Genomic DNA, 16,402 nt, shown 5'->3' on the forward strand with positions numbered 1-16,402 from the left:
AGTGTGACACCCAGCCCGGGAATGGCCAGAGCTGGAGGCAGAGATCCGCAGCACTGCCAGCTGGGCTCCCAGCCCTGGTCGCTGCTGGCACTGCTACCAGGTATTTCTCTTCTCCAGAGAAGCACCGACTGCATCTGAGCAGCACTGAACACTTTTAGAGTCCATTTTGTCTAATAACCAGAGATGTCGAAGTTTCCTTCCATAGCGAATGAACACTAAGAGAGAGGCTCATGGCTTGGGAACTGTCTCATCAGTGGGGCTGGCACAGCGCCCTGGCCCCGGGGCCGCGGGAGCCGACCCCTCCGTGGAACACCAACCTACTGACCTCAATCTGCGAGAGCCGGGAGACGCTGGCGCTGCGCTGGGGACCTGCAGGCCCCGGGGTCGGGCTTGTTCACCTGCGGTCCCCAGGGGCGCAGCCTCCTCGGCCCCGGGACGGGAACGGCCGCTCCCCGCCCTGCGCTCGGGGGGCCGGGCCGAGGACGCCCCCGGCCACACGCACCGCAAGTGCCCGGCAGCGCCCGCAGCCCGCACAGCCCGGGCTGCCCCGCTCCCTGCCCCGCTGCCCCCGGGCCGGGAGGCCCTCGGTGGGCGCCAGGCTGCGGGGGGGAGCGGGGCCAGAGTGCCCGCTGTCCCGGGGAACCCCCCCGACCCCCCACCGGCGGGGGCAGCGCCGCGCACGCATCGCCCCCCCAACCGCTCCGCGCCCGCGGAGCCCCCTCCCGCGCGGGGCTGCCCGCGGAGGCGGCGGGGCCGCCCCCCCCTGCCGCATTGGTTTGCGGCGGAGCCCGTCACCGCCGCGGCGCCGAGATTGGCCCCCGCAGCCGGCGCCGGGCGCCCCCCCGGCCCTGCCTCCACCCGCCCGCCGAGCGCCGCGGCCCGGGCACGGGCACGGGTACTGCGCTCCGCTCCGCGCCGCTCGGCCCGCAGCGGGGACAGGGCCGGGCCGGGCGAGGGGCGCGCCCGCCGCACCGCACCGCGCCGCGCCGCGCCGGCAGCGGGATGTGAGCGGAGGCTCCGCCGGCAGCGCCCGCCGCCCCGCGCCTCTCCGCCTCGGGAAGATGCTGAGCAGGTGGATGAGTGGCAGCAGCAGGAACCTGGACCGCGAGTACAACTGCACCGTGCGGCTGCTGGACGACAGCGAGTACTCCTGCACCATCCAGGTCAGCGTCCCGCGGGGGCGGGACAGCCCCGCGCGGGGGTCGCGCTGCCGCCCGGAGCCGGCAGACAAAAGGAGCGGAGCGGCGGGGGCGGCTCGGTCCTGCACCGCCGCCGCGAACAAAGGCGGACCCCCCTGCTCCCGCCGCCCGTGGCTCCGCGGCTCTCGGGAGGCGTCCGGAGCGTCGCCGCGGGAAACGGGCCGCGGCTGCCGGCGGTGCGGAGCCCCGGGGCAGAGCCCCCCGCCTGCGAACCCCCCTCCGGCGCCGAGAGCCCGCAGCCCCCGGAGCGCAGCCGGAGCCGAGCCAGGGGCAGCCGGGCACGGCCGCCCCGGGGCTGGGAAGAGCTGCGGCCGTGCCCCGCGGAGCCAGACGGTGCCTCCTCTGCCGGCTGCGGGGCCTCCGGGCATCGCGGGGGGGGGGACTTGAGTGCCGAGTGAAGTACGGGAGATGCTGCCGGGCAGGGTGCGCGGGGGATGCTGCCGGGTAGCGGTGGGCTCTCCCCGGCCGCCGCCGCATCCCGGGGTGCCCGGTCCGCCTCCCTCGTTAGCGCCCAGCTCTGCCCTAACGAGCGGTTGTTGGGGTTTGCCACAGTCCGGAGCGGCGGGGCCGGGTGCGCATCTGCCGCTCCCCAGCCCGGCTGCCGGCGGGACCGGGACCCGCAGCCGCCGCCCCCCGCCCGGTTCTGCCGGCTCTGCGCGGGGCCGCGGCTCAGCCCGCAGGGAGCGCGGGATGTATTGCTAAAAACTAGAAAAACGCGCTCCCTGGTTCCGCTGCCACTAGCCAGGTACCGGGACCTCGGGACTGGAGGGCTGAGATGAGCATCCCTGGCTCCGGCTGCTTTTACATTTCGTTCGTGTTATCATCATCTCTGCAAGAGAGCTCGCCACAAACTCGTACGCGATAGCACCGGCGACTCTTCCTGCGGGTATCGCCTGGCTTCAGCCCAGCCCGTGGGCAATGGAAAATTCAGTGCAGAGTTTGGAGTAAAGGTGACTCAACATGTAAATAGCAACAACTCCCACCCTCCAGCCTTCGCTGGGTCTCACCAGTTCTCTCCAGCTCCGAGGAGGAGGGAGCATCTTCTCATTTAAAGGGAGAAACATGCTTTAAATGGTGATGTTAAAGAATGGTTACCTAGGAATGCTGCGCGCTATGGGAGGCACCATCGGTTTTGTTTAAATCGCTTAAAATAGATAAATATGGTGTTTTGTGCAAAAAACGGCTGGAGAATGCTAATGCTGCTCGTTCTTCCCTCACCTCCCCCACCTGGATTGTAAAGTGTGACCCAGTAAACAACTATACCGGCAACCTAGTTTGTTTTGCATAAGCAAAACTAATTCGTCTCTCAGAAGTTGTTTTTAATACGAATTCAATGGAAAACTGTAGTTTGGGAGAGAAAGTATGGGCAATGCAGTTTAGAAAAATCTGGATTTTCTGTCCTTAAGATAATTTAACAAGGTGTTATCATTTTGCATGTCTGTCTTTTTTCATTTTTTTTTTAAAGACAAAATACTACTCGATCATGTATTTCAATGGCTTATTTTATGCTCAGCATAGTAACTAGTGAACCCTGGTATTTAGTATGCATGACCTAAGGTATGAAGAATTAGCTCATATTACCCTCACAATCAAGGTTACCCCACTTAGATATTTGGGTTTTATTGCTTTCATGCTGCCCTATAAGCCAAGGATTTATAGTCTGTGCAGAATTAAAGTGTACATAGTAGGAATGTATAATGTCTCGCAAGTGAGAAAAACCGTCACCACACAGGCGGGGAGCGGTGAATGAGTTTTGAAGGTCATTCCCTCACGAGTGCAGATATTTCACGACTTGCCGAGATCCATCGTGTTTCCTCACCCAGGCTGTTTCTACGCCTGTTGTTTCTAATTTATGTACTTCTATTTTTACTTAAATATGGAGAAAATGTCCAAAGCATAAGCCATCATTTTCATACGCGGTGCTGTTAATCACGGCGCGCATCTGGGGAGCGAAGCCGCTTGCTGGAAGTTTGTAACGTGGCTTTTTGCTGCTGTGCCCATGTGTTTGCTGCTCCCGCACAGCGAGCGGGGACACGGTGGGTTTTGTGCCCTCCCTGAAGCGCGGCCCATCTGACAGGTCATCTGGCCTCTCCATTGCTGGGGAAAAGACAGAAGCACTTGGAGGCAGAGCTGACTTTAGGAGGTCTTATTTATGTTTCAGATAATAGCACCGGTTAAATCTGTCAATAAAATTAACCTCTGTCTGTGCCAGATAACAGGCATTTGAGTAGGGCTGCTGCTAGATAATAACTGAATATTCTGTTTCTAAATAAAGCCCTTTTTATTTGATTATTCAAAGTTTACTTTGATAATATTCCCATGTTGAATGAGCAGTTCATTGTCTGAGCTTGGGTGAATCCTTCCTCTCTTTTGCCCTAATTGTCACTGCGAACAGCCCGTCCGAGCAGGCGGAGGAGCCTGGAGAGCTGGTCCGCGGGTTCCCGGGCGCTCGGGGACGTTGGGGACAGAGCTGCTGCGGGCAGGGGGAGCATGAGCAGTGAGGCAGGCAGCTGGGTCGGCATCGCTGTCAGGGGCTTTGCTGTTGGGTTTTCTTTGTGTATTCCAGTAGTTTGCTGGTGTGGGGAGGACGTTGTCCCAGCGTCTGTGTCCGCTGGGCTCCGGGGCAGGGTCTGTGTCTGCTGGCGAGCAGAGCAGAGCAGAGCTGTCGGTCTCAGGGCTCGGGGGCTCCCAGCAGCTGCCTCAACATGAAGATGTTGGGCTTTCTGACTCAGAAAAGCTTGTATTTTAATCATCTTACTTATCACGGAGGCACCTTTTAAAGGAGCGTAGGTGGCAGTTTGCAGTGCGGGGACCAGCAGAGGTGAGAACGCAGCAATGCCTGTTCCCACTCCGGCCCTTGGCGTTGTGCTGACGCTGGTCCCGGGTCCCAGCGGTGTCCCTGCCCTGGATGTGTCCCCAAGGAGCTGGTGGAGAGGAGCAGCCGGTCCCGGAGGCTTTTTGTTCATCTCCATGGCCAGGGTCTGGTGTAGCTCTCGGTTTAATTTCTATTTCCCACCTTGCGCTCCATGTCTCGCAGAGCCGTGCGCCAGCCTGGCAGCTGCGCTCAGAATAAAGCGAGCTTTGAAAAGCCAAGCGATGCTCTCACGCTGCGGCTTTGCTGTGACCGAGCTGCTTGTCTGAGGAAATGTTTTAAGTTCTTCACTGTAGTGTCAGTGGTGGTATAAGAGGCTTGAAATAATTAATGATTTGCCATTGCTCGATGCATCAAGCATTTTCCTGAAGAGACAGTGGTGTTTTGTTTCAAACCTCAGTAGTACTACGAGAACGTGGAGACATGAGAAAATAAATATAAATATGGGTTTTCTTAGGTTCAGAATGTAAGAAGTGTCTTGTGTAAGACTGGAAAGAAATAAAAATGAGATCTTGACTGTCTTCTTGGACAAACCCCATGTTTTCCACATGAAGCACAAAGTTCATTAAGAGACCCGACAGGATCATTAATAACAGGCAGTCAACACGAAGGGGAGCCTTGGGTTTTTGCAGCGCTGGCTACTGTGAAGGTTATTTGTTCATTATCTTTTTATCTTCTGAGAATTTCCAATTGCTCTTGCCGGGAAATAGGTTAGCAGAGCGGTGCTGGCGCAGCGGGGCTCTCGGCTGCAGTCCGGGCGCAGGGGATGTGTCCTCACCGGAGGATGCTCCCGCTGCCGGAGCGCCGGATCCGCCAGGCTCCGTGCCGGGGAGCTGGGGCCGGCGCTGCAGCCCGTCCTGCCGCAGCCAGGACGAGCCCATCGGCAAAGCCTCTGGGCTGCAGGACCGCAGCCCCCCCAGCCCCGCGCTCAGCGGTGCCGAACGCAACACCCGCAGGATTCTGTGGCTGGTTTGCTGCTGAGTCCATTCAAAGTAACGTTTTTATTTATAGCATTTAAAAGGTATTTGCAGCAGAAACCTCTCGTTGTTGAGCTGTGTCTCAGCAGAGCCGCTCGCTGGCAGGCCAGCATCCTCCAGTCCCTGCGCCAGCATTTACGTACACACGGGTTGTGGGCTCGGAAGAAAACTGCCCAAAATGCACAGCAAGTTTGAAGTCAAAGCTGACAGTTTCTTGAGCTTCATCTCCCTTTCTGTTTTACATTAATTTCCAAATATATAATTCTAAATACAAAACATCTACTAAACATCCACTGAAAAACTAGTGACATACTCTTGTTTTAATGAGAGGCAGGCACACAAGTTGTTGTGGAGACCCACTGAAAATATTTCTAGTGCTGCTGTTCCTCGCCAGCTGAAATGTCAATTTTCTGTTAACTTTTCATACCTGTCTTACAACGTTACCTGCTGTGAAACTGCCAACTCTCCGCCTCCTAGGAGCCGGTTTCCTGAAAGAACCGCTTTGGTTATCGCTTTCCTGTGTAAGATGTTGAAGACAAATATAGATATACTTGTATACAGACACAGAGTATTACCAACGTAGAAGGATATGCATAAGAGCAGCATGAAATAAGACGTTTTCTGCCTCTGCCATGTAAAAAGTTAGGTAATGCACAGTAGGAGGCTTTTTTAAGGTGTCTGGGGAATACTGAAAGTGCCTTGAGCAGCCCGCTTGGTTTTAGTTTCTGACTGGCTCTTCAGGAGCTCCAAGGGCTGGTGTATATGGGGAGGACGCCTGTGGCCACGTTCAGGCAGAGCCGCCTCCTTCCGCGGGAGCTCGCCTGATGCTGCGCTTTGCCCTGGACAAGACTAGAAGCGCCGACAGCATCTGCCATGGTTCACCTGTTGGATCTGTGTCGTAGCTGAAACCTTGCGGGTTGGCTCCTCCTGGAAGCCCTGTCTGAAGACGGGCAAAGACCGTGCGGCGAGCCAGACCCTCGCTGAGGTGCACCGGTGGTGGGGAAGGTCCTGAGGGAGGTGCCACCAGCCTGTGCAAGCTCCTCCACCGCTCGCGAGGGGTGGATGTCCTCTCCGGGGGGTGTCGCACCACGTGTGAAGGTGGGTTCCTGAGCATGGCTGGGGGCACTGGGAACGGCCGCTGCCTGCAAACATTGGGGGAATTTGGGTGTCAATGGCAAGTGGAGTCCTTGTTGGCTTGGGTGGCAGCCCTTGGTCCCACGTGTTCGAGGATGGTGTGTGCTCATCTTCATCTCGCGCTACGTGAGGTGGGAGTTTGCCAGTGGGAAAAAAACAAACCATGCGGTTCCCTCAACACTTCAGCCCTCTGGGGCCCTTGCAGGAATGTCGTGTACGCTGTGGGGAGCACAGGTTGTGCAGGGTGGGAATCCCACCACGCAGAGCACGCCGACGCTCCCACCGCCGCGGGGCCGTCCCTCTGTCCTGCGCGGGACGCTGTCCCTCAGGTGGGGGTGGTTTAGAGAGCAAACCCTCTGAAATCACTGCGCTCCTGCTTTCCAAGCGGCAGAGGACGCGTGGCACTGCTGTCACTTGTTAGAAATGACAGCGCGGTACTGGAGAAGGCTGGGGAACGAGCAGGGATTTGCCATGCGGGGACAAGGGCAGTATTTTATTTGCTGTCAATTTTGTCAAGAATAGGCAATACCTTCTTAGCGCAGGGGTCAGACGTTGGTGCTGCTGCAGAGAGAACTGGACGGTGCTTCTGTCATCAGCCACTTGTTTGTGGTCAAAACCACCAATTATTGTTTGGTTACAGAAAGCTTTGGAGTTGCTTTCGCAAATAAGAAGGTTTCAGGTCAAATTCTTTTCTTTGAAATTTTTCCAGAGTAAATTATCCCAGCGGTATGAGAGCGATTTCATACTGATGATGTGGAACTGCCTGCAAAGCTGATGAGTCCACAGCGAGAGTCCGCAGGGCCGGGGGCTCTCGCTCGGCAGGAGGGAGCCGGGAGCGGGTTCTGCTGCAGCCCCAGCACAGTTACCATGTGCGTGGGCCGGGGTTTGTCCTGCCAGCGCTGGGGCCGTGATTTGGACGTATGGAGCTAAATCCATGGCAGGGTTTGTGGTTAGTTATTTTTGGTTGGTTTTCCTACTGGCCTCTTACAAGCTTCAGAATACAGGAAAATATATCCTAATTTGTTTCTTCATCAGCCACCTCTTGTGGGTTCCCATCATGTGCTCCCAATGGAGTTCCAGCTGCTGTGGCTGTAACAAACACCTGGGGGTTTGTGTGCACCTGAAATCGCTGCCCATAAACATCCCCAGGCACGTGCCTACCTGACCATCTCAAATCCAAACGTATTTTTAAGCTTCAAATTCTGCCTGTCTCCCCTGCTGCCACCACCCGCCTCCTAGTCAAACAAGCCTGTCTTTTGTTTGGTATATTTTGGGACATCCGCACAAGGAGTTCTCGCAGCTGAAAGTAGCTATTAACTATCCGTGACAGCGTTTTCATCCCATGACAGATCGGTGGCTGCTGCCCGTCGCATTTGGAAACGAGGGAAGGGTGGGGGGTGCAAAGCTGCTGCAGCCCCGTCCCCCGGGCACGCGGCCGCTGCTGGGACGGGACTGTCACATCTGGTCTCTCTGTCCCCTCTCTCTGTGGCACAGATTGTGATGATCTGGTTTTCCAGGAATTTACTGGGTGAGATGTACCAGGATATGGCTGTTCCTAAGGGACCTGTGGGATTTGGGGCTGGACGGGCAGTTTTCCTACGTGCGGTGCAGAGGTTGTCATGTCTCTTGTGTAATTATGGCCAAGACTGAGCTGAATATCTGCAAAAAATGCCTGGTCCTTAGAGTCCGATCCTTTTCTGCAAAGGGCCAGCACAGAGGGAAGTTGTTTGAACTGTGCTTCCGACTGCCAGTGGGGAGGCTCTTTTTTCTAAGCAAAAATAGGAATTTTGTAACTGCCGGTGGACCAAACTGGCATGGCCCTGGAGAGCAGCTGGGCGCTTCGTTCCTCCTGCATCGTCATTTTTAAAGATGCAGACTGTACTTTGCCCTTAATTACACTTTGGCAATTACTGCCCATGTAGATAAGCTTCACTGGTCGCCATTGTCTTCATTTGCAAAAGTGACTTGGCAGCTGAAATGTCGCGAGGAAAGCGGTTTATTCTGCACACACACAAAATGCGAGATGCCATCGTGCCTCCTCTGGCTGCAGGGGACAGCAGGGGGAAAATACAGGAAAATCTTATTTTCCTCACTAGAGTCAGCAGCTGTCTCTCCAGATACACTTCATGAGCCGCATTCTGAGCAAGATGGTGCCATTTTTACATAAGCGGTTTGGGGAGCAGAGCGGTGTTTTAAGCCATGGGATCTTTTAGCTGCTCCAAGGATCAACTTTGTCCTTCCAGTAGTGGCTGTCCCCAGTTTTCCTTATGGAAACTGGGAGATCTGTTCTCTCAAATTGTTCAGTCTCTGGTCCTGATCAGGAAAGCTGATGTAAATGGAAAGGGCTCTTCTGCAGACAAGGGAAGAGACCGGAGAACCTGTCCGGGTTTGTAGGACGTACCTCGCATTGTGCATTGTGCAAATGCCAAGGTTGGGGAATCCCTCCCAAAGAGGTGTGAGTATTGCAGGGCTCAGAGCTGGGGGATGGCTGCGCCCTAATAATCTTGACATAATAATTTTAACATATTTTGTTCAGATTTTTGAGTGGGGAGCATCCCTCTGCTCCCGGCCGGGCTGTGGTCCCGCCGGAGCTGGGCGCACGCTGAGACCCGTTTTCTTTCCCCGGGAGAGTCAGTTTTCTGCCTTGAGCATCTCATCGGAAATTCAAGGTTTGCACATATTTTAATCTTTTGTATCTGACAGTAAAGAATATAAGCTCTGGACTCCTGAGCATGGAGAAAAATCTTAGGCTGGTTTGGGATGCTGCAGGGAGGAGTGGAATAAGGTGGGTCACGACTCGCCAGGTACTGCCAGACACACGAGGCATTTTTGTAAACGATAATTAACAAAAGCTTTGTGGCGTTGTGCTTTGTGAGGCCAGAGAGACCTCGGTGAGTTAATGCTGGATGTCAAATTTTGATCAATGCTCCAGCTGGAAATAGAATATTTTGGCTGCATAATGTCTGTTACCGAAGACTTTAATTATAGTGGCATATCTGTCATATCGATGAGGTTTTTCTTTCTTTTCAGAGGGTTTAGAGCGGGGCTGTTTCAGGTCGTATTGGCTTTTAGCTTGGCACGTAAGCTGGGATCCCAAAGGAAAAATCCATTTAGCTGCCAATAGGAAATTTTTCTTTAATAAAAAATTTACAAAAATGGATGAAGCCATTCTGGAGCCAGAGAGAGTCTTTAGGAATGTATAGATGAGGTAGTTTATAGCCATTGTAACTATATGTTATCTATATACTGAACTTATAGAACAGACAGTATATTGTAACTGCAAAAAACCCAGCCAGAATCCAATGTAGTTATGTTTGAAAAATAGATAAGAAACATGCTGAGCAGGTACTTTTCATGAATCGATTTAATTCTCATTAGCGTTGCACTATATAGCATGCTGACTAATATTTCTGGCTCGCGAACAAGAACTGTTTTCCAAAGGAAATGTGAAATGAGAACAGAATGTCTTTGGGGTCTGGGCCCCGGGAGCTCCGGGACGGTTGGAGCAGGAGAAGCTGTGAGGGCGAGGGCTGGGTCGGAGACGGTGGCGAGAGGGTGGGGGCAGTGGGGCTGTGACAGATGGTGGGATGTCCTCGCCGTGTCCCCTGTGCCGTCGGCACTGGCAGCTGAGCCGGCGGCTCCTGCCCCGCGCTGGCACCGTCCCACATCCCTCCGAGGGGACTCTTGGACCGCGGTCCTGCTGGAATCTCCGTGTTCCTGGGCTGCTCCTCAATATTAAGGTTCATCCCCTGATGCAGAATGGACTCTTCCGTCTCCTGGTCCAGCTCTGCATTACTTCTGTCCATCCTTTCTTCCGCTTGCATTATTACTTGCGCGTTTACAGTTTTGCATCATTCTCATTTGCACATGGATATAAAAATCCCAAACCTGCAGGGAATGATTCCCCAGCCTGTCACCCCTTCTTGGCAGCAACTCCTTAAGCCACCGGTGGGGCTTTAACCAGTTGTGAGCTCCGCTCTCTCGTGAGGGGTTTCTCCGTCCGGGGCTGCGGGACACGGCGCTGGGTCCTGGGCGGCGGCCGAGCGGTGCCAGCAGCCGCGGTTCTGCCTCGCTGGGGCTCCCGGGCTGCGGGCAGCTCGCGCGGCCCCCTCGCAGGGCTCTGATCCAGCTGGGTACCGTGTCCCCCAGCTTAACGTCTGCATTTTGCTCTAGACATAAATAAGGTGCTAACAGAAAATAATTCCCAACGTAGCGTGCTTTGAGCCATGATGACAGTGACTTCGCTCTGCCCTTACGGGATGCCGCCCACTGTCAGTGCTACCACATCGGCTCCTTGGCAAAGTCCCCGAGAATTAAATGAAGATGCAGCCAACAGGGCTTGGAGGAAAGAAATGAGGTTGAGGCTTTCCTTAGTAACTCCTGTACCACCGAGGGGAGAGCGTTCTTGTTTCTGTAGGGCTTTTTAATTAACATGTGGCATTTTGTTACAAGAATGTCACAGAGTGTAATGGGGAATGATGTCTGAGGCATTTTAGGCTGGTTTGGTTTTTAATTTCTGTGGGCGGTATGTAATTCTCAGCCAGCTCTGCTGGGCTTTTCCGAAGAGACGTGGCTTTTGGACACAGTTAGTCTTCATATCCATGAGCTGCTGCTGCTCCGTGTCATGTTCTGCCAGTGTCCTGGGGCTGCTGCGGGGAGAAATGTGCTGGGGGAGCAGCTGTGCAGCCCCTGCACCCTGGGTGCCCCACGGGTGCTGCTCTGGGCCCCCCACAGCTCCTCCCTGCACCACAACCTTCCTCGGCCGCAAAGCTGGGCTAACAGCTCATCCGTGTGCCACCAGAGTTTCTGTGAGGACACGTTCATGAGAGATGGGTACGAGGAGAGCACGAGAGGGACGTGAGGTTTGCCTGGAACCGCGCTCGGGGTCCTGGACTGGCCAGGGCCGGTGCTGTGGGCAGCGAGGAGAATTTCACTGCTCAGGGCTGATGTTGCTTTTGCAGTGAGAATAATTTCACTCTACAGGGTTGGTACTGCTTTGCACTGAGGGTAATTTCACTGCTCAGGGCTGATGTTGTTACAGTGAGGATGATTTCACTGCTCAGGGCCGATGTTGCTTTGCAGCGCAGGGTTGCAAGCGAAGGAGAAGCAGAGCAGCCTGGAGCAGAGCTCTTTCTGCTCGTCCCAGCACAGAGCACATCCCGACCCTTCGTGTCCCGCACCGGGTGAGGGTGCTGAAGGCCTGGGCGCCCGTCACGCCCACCCGCTGCCCCCCAGCCCTGTGCAGGCTGCGGGACCCGGGGGCGGCTCCAGCAGCTGAGGCTGAGCAGCGAGCGCCAGTGCTGGCTCACGGCTCCTCCACAACCAGCCCGAGACCTGCAGCCCCCAGGAACACGGTTCTGAGCCTGAAACATAACTGCTGTGTTTGTGAGGAGGAGACGATCCGTTCTTGGGTAGAAAGAGGTACAAAACCCAGCAGCAGTGAGCAGGTCCCTGTATGGGGCTGCTGCGAAGGGGACGGCAGTGCCAAAGCAGCGCTGGCATCGGTGACAGCGCAGGGACGAGCGGAGGGACGGCTGTGACCTGGAGCAGGGCTTGTCCCCAGGGAACCTCACTGTGGGAAGGCTCATCACGGCCGAGCTGCAACTCAATTACGGTTCCTGCGTCGCAGGATGCGGGTTTTGCCAGGGGAGTGCATTAGTGACGGAGAGCGTGAGCAATTAAACCTCCTGCACTCAGGACAGAAATTTCCAAATCCCTCTGGCTCTCCCTTCGCCCCCTGGAAGTGAACAGGGGGAAGGAAGATGTATTCTCTGAGACTAATCTGCTGTGTTAGGGTTTCCAGCGATGCTGGGAGCTGGCAGGATGGATGTGCATGTTGTACCCAGGTCTAGAAAATGGGCAGATCTTCCCAATGCTCAGGTGCAGCAGCCAAAAAGCTTTCCCAAGTGTCAGGTGCTGGTGTTTCCTTCCCAGAGCCAGCACCAGTGCTGGACCTTCGCTGGAATGATGGGTGTTCTTCCAACCAGCCCTCTGAACTCAAGATTCCCCATTCCGTCTGTTTGTCTGTCTGCTCATCCCTCCCTGCTGGGGACAAGTGCCATCTCCAGCAGGCATGGCCCTGGGGCCGGCCCCGGTGGCTTGGCAGAGATGCGGGCTGTGGTGTTTGTGGGGTAAATGTGAGGATTAGGGGGTGAGTTGGGCTGGGTTGCAGTCTTACACTCTTGTGCAGTTCCCACGAGACAAGGGTAAGAGTAAAAAGCAGCTCGGAATGGCATCCCCGTTGGCGTCTGCATGGGACTTGGGAAACCATAAATCAGCCTGAAAGGAGTGACTGCTCGGTGACCCCCCCCCACTGCCCAACTGTTGTACTTTCCTTTGTTCCACGGGTCTCTATGGAGAGAGGAAAAGTCAATGCGGGGCTGGGAATTGCCATGGGAACAGAGGAACAGGGCTGATGGTGCGCAGGGGACCCCGGCATCGCCTGGGAGATGCCCTTGTCCCCACCACCCCGCTGCTGGACATGGCGATGGAGCTTCACATCCAGCCCCTGGAAGTGACAACAAGGAGCCATAACCTGGTGTCAGTCCAGATCCAGCCCTGTCCCAGCCACTGGGCTGTGGGGGCCCCTCCGTGGGGCTCCCCGGGTCCGTGACCACGTGGTGCTCGGCATCGGCCGGATCCTCAGCACCGGGGATGGAGGGAGGAGGGCGCTGAGCTCCTCCGTGGACCCCACCCGGGTGGATGCCCTGGGATGCCCACATCTAGCGCAGGGGATTAGGACCACTGGTGGATATGTTCTCATCTCTCCTCCTTATTCCCTATTTATTTCATGTGCAAAACCTGCAGGTTCACCTGCGTGAGACACTTAGTTCATGGAAACCGAAGCGTGGGGCTGCTGCCTGTGTCTGGGCAGCGTCCCGGCCGGGGGCCGGGGGCTCCCGGGGGCCGAGGCTCTGCTCCTCTGCGCTGGGAGCTGGGTGCTGCCTGAGGTAGGGAAGCACTGAAGTTACACACAGACTCTGGTGAACCTTGTCCCATGAGCTTCTGGAAAAGGTCACCTGGGTTTAAAGCACCATTTAGGCAAATAAGTTGTGCTGAAATTGCATTTCTTTAATTAACGCAGTCAGATTAACCAGTGCCGCAGATAAACCTCTCCTTACATTAGTTGTCACTTGAAACTTCCCTGTCGTGGCACGGCTGGGTTTTTAAACCGCTGTCAGCAGTTCTGTGAGTCTGTGAACTCCGCGGTGCTGGAGGCTGCGCTGCCCGTCCCGGGGCTGGGGGCTGAAAGACTCGCAGCGGGACGGGAGAGTCACCCTGGGGGGCACGTCTGGCTGTGCTCGACTTGTCCCTTGCAGGACGGGTCACAGGGAGCAGCAGGAGCACATCTGGTGTTGTGAGCATCCCAGGGCAGCACCGTGGTGCCGCTGGTGAGCGGACGGATCCAGCTTGTGTTACAAAAGCAGATGAAGCAGGCAGAAGTAAACATGGAAGGAAGTTATTAGATAAGCCCCTTTGGACTTACTTTCGGAATTACCTAACAGCTCTAAGCTGATGACTGTCTCGGTGCTGGGGGAGCTTCATGATGTGACGCTTTGCTCCGCCGTCTCGCCAAGCTGGACCCTGCTGGCGGTGGGCACAGGGGCGATGGGGGGGGACACACCGGGTGTCGCCTGCGTACTGCACCGCGGGCTGTTCTGAAGGGCCCGGGGCACCTGTTTGGAATTACGGCCACCTGTCAGTTACTATTAGCTGTTTTTACAAAGTTTTTCATGCCTGCCTTGCTGAAATGGTCTACTCCATCCTCCGTGCTGCAGTTCTGCAGGCAGCGCAAGCAGCTGCCAGTGCCGCTGCTTCCTTGTCTTCATGGTTTTATAACAGTGTCCACACTTGGATATTTTGTGTGCTACAATAATAAAATGCATATTTGAATGGTTCTCTTGGATCTGTCAAATTAGGGAGGGGGAAGGGCAGCTCATGACTGCCCTGGTGCACCCAAGGGCCGAAGGGGAGCGGGGCTGTTTGCGATGTCCCTTTGTTTTGCAGCGTTGCACGTAACAATTGCATCTTTCTTACCACCTCCCAGCTGGCTCCCCACGTGCCCAAGCAGGTACCCCGCTGCCAGCCAAGGTCACTCTTTGCTTGGAGGCACCAAGGTGCTTTTCTCTGGGTGCACAGATCCTGGTGATGCTGCCAGATGTTGTGGGGAGGTGGCTGCACATGTGTCATCCAAGGGCGAATGAGTTCAATGCTGCCTGATTTCTGGTCAGACTTTGCTGGGCACTGGCTCTGCTGGCCAGTGGCATTCTTGGGGTTGGTGTTGTTGCCTGGTTTACATACCAGTGGCTATAGTCTTTATTTTGTTTTTTAGCATCCTGGAGAGGGTCCGATTCTCTTTGGGCAGTCTGTCAAGCACGCGGACCTCAGCAGGATGGGCTGTGGCGGCTGTACTGCATGGCAAGGCTTGTTTTGCCAAAACCAGATGTCCCTCTGGTCGTACCTGAGTCAAAGCTGCAGCGCAGGGGTGGGCGGACGTACATTCCTTAACCTGGCAGCAGGATGGGACCAAACCGCCCCCTCTGCGGGACCCGAGTGAGGGGGCCACAGGGACTGAGGCTCTGTGCTTGTTGGAATATGGGATTTGCAAAGAATTTCTATTGAACGTGGTCCAGAATCAACTCAAATTGTTCCTGGTGGCCATAAGAGCTTGTCTGCAAACGGTAGTTTTATTTGAGATCTGTGACAGCTTCCTGGGCAAATGTGCGCTGCCGCAGCCTGTGCTGTGCCGTCGATGCTGCTGGCGGAGCTGGGCGCTTCCCTTTCCTGGTGTTTTCTCCGTGGCCGGGCAAAGGAAATATGGTGCCATTTTGCTGTTGTATTTTTCCAAGTGAGCAAGCTGGCATGAAATAACACATACAGAGCAAGCACAAAGAGGGTGGGTGCTTACGGCTTGCCATCTTTTAGGTGTGTTTGGGGAAACAAAATAATCTGATGCACTACAGAAGCCAAAAGACACTGTTCTGAGTGCACTTGATTCTTCTGTAAGTGCTACAATTATCCTGGCTTTTATTTAAAGTGTTGGTTAGACACAGTGGTAGAACCAGGTTGAAAATACGATGCTTTTGCCTGAATGGCATCAGCTGCCAAGGGAAAGGCTGAGAGGGCCAGCGGAGCAACAGATTCACTCAAGCCCTTAAAATATTTATGGTGGTGTAATCCACACACATTTTAAGCATATCTGACATCATCCTACGCTGCTCTTGTATCTGTCATTGCTTATGGAAAGACTCCAGAGAGCATCGCTGCGCGGCTGGTAGGAGGTAGCTGCAGGTAGCCATGCATTGCATGGATATTTTTATAGCTGAGATTTAGAGCGGAGCCATAAAGTCTGTTCCTAGAGAGCTCTTTACAGCGCGAGGAGGGGCTTTGCACAGTGCTGGCAAAGGTGACTGCTGGTGCAGCGGATGGGCTTGGAGGTGGGAACGTGCCGGTGCTGCTTGGTAGGGAGGGGGCTGGCTGGGGGCTCGTCCCCTCCTTGCACGCCCGGCTGCCCAGGGGAGGTGAAGCAGCTTGGGAAGATGTCTCAGACATTTCATCAATGACTCGGAGTCACCGCGTTGTTCGCTGTGTTCCCAAAGCACCATCCCCTGCGCAGGGTGCCGGGGGCCGTGTCGCCGCTCGGCACGGGGGCTGGCAGCGGCTGGGGAGGCTGGGCGGCTCTCGGCGCGGCGGGAGGATTTTGGAGTGAAATCCTCGGCGCTCTGCAGGGATGTGTGTGCGCCGTGGGCGCGTGAAGATCTAACGCTGCTTGAAGCTGCGGGAGGGAAAGGGCTCAGAGTGTTACCTGTTCACGTGCACTGGGGAGAACAGGGAATTCTCACTGGGGTCTGGGGGGTTGGCTGCTCCCAGCCAGGGACGCTGCTATTTGCATGTACGTTGGCCTTTTCTTTTACCTTTTTCTCCCTTGGAGGCTGAAATCTCCCAGCGTGTCACCTCCTGGGCTTTCTATTGACCAGCAATGTCTCAGCCCGCTAGCGGTTGTCCGTGGTGAGCGGGGGCTGCCGCGTGTGGGGCTGGGGGGCACAGTGACGGGCTTCTGTGCCCCTGACGGTCTCCGTGGGAACGGGGCACTGGGGTCTCTGCTTTTTTGGGGAAAACCGTTCCCATGGCCCCTGCCCAGGCAACCTCATCCACCCCATCGGGGGCTGCGGTGGGCCGGCCGCCACGGCTGCGTGTTGAGCTCGTGTGCGCGTCCCCAG

At 55.7% G+C, this 16,402-nt stretch overlaps 1 protein-coding gene across 3 annotated transcripts in view; it reads left to right on the forward strand.

The window, feature by feature from the left end:
- The first annotated feature begins 1,061 nt into the window (after window positions 1-1,061).
- FRMD5 (FERM domain containing 5) overlaps window positions 1,062-16,402 on the forward strand; it is an 84,343-nt gene continuing 69,002 nt past the window's right edge. For all 3 annotated transcript variants that reach the window (XM_065642052.1, XM_065642053.1, XM_065642054.1), the window contains exon 1: window positions 1,062-1,163. In XM_065642052.1, coding sequence (XP_065498124.1) covers window positions 1,062-1,163 — 102 coding nt within the window. The remainder of the gene's footprint in view (window positions 1,164-16,402) is intronic.

Source organism: Caloenas nicobarica, chromosome 10 (assembly GCF_036013445.1).
Source record: "Caloenas nicobarica isolate bCalNic1 chromosome 10, bCalNic1.hap1, whole genome shotgun sequence".
In the NCBI taxonomy this organism is placed as follows: domain Eukaryota; kingdom Metazoa; phylum Chordata; class Aves; order Columbiformes; family Columbidae; genus Caloenas; species Caloenas nicobarica.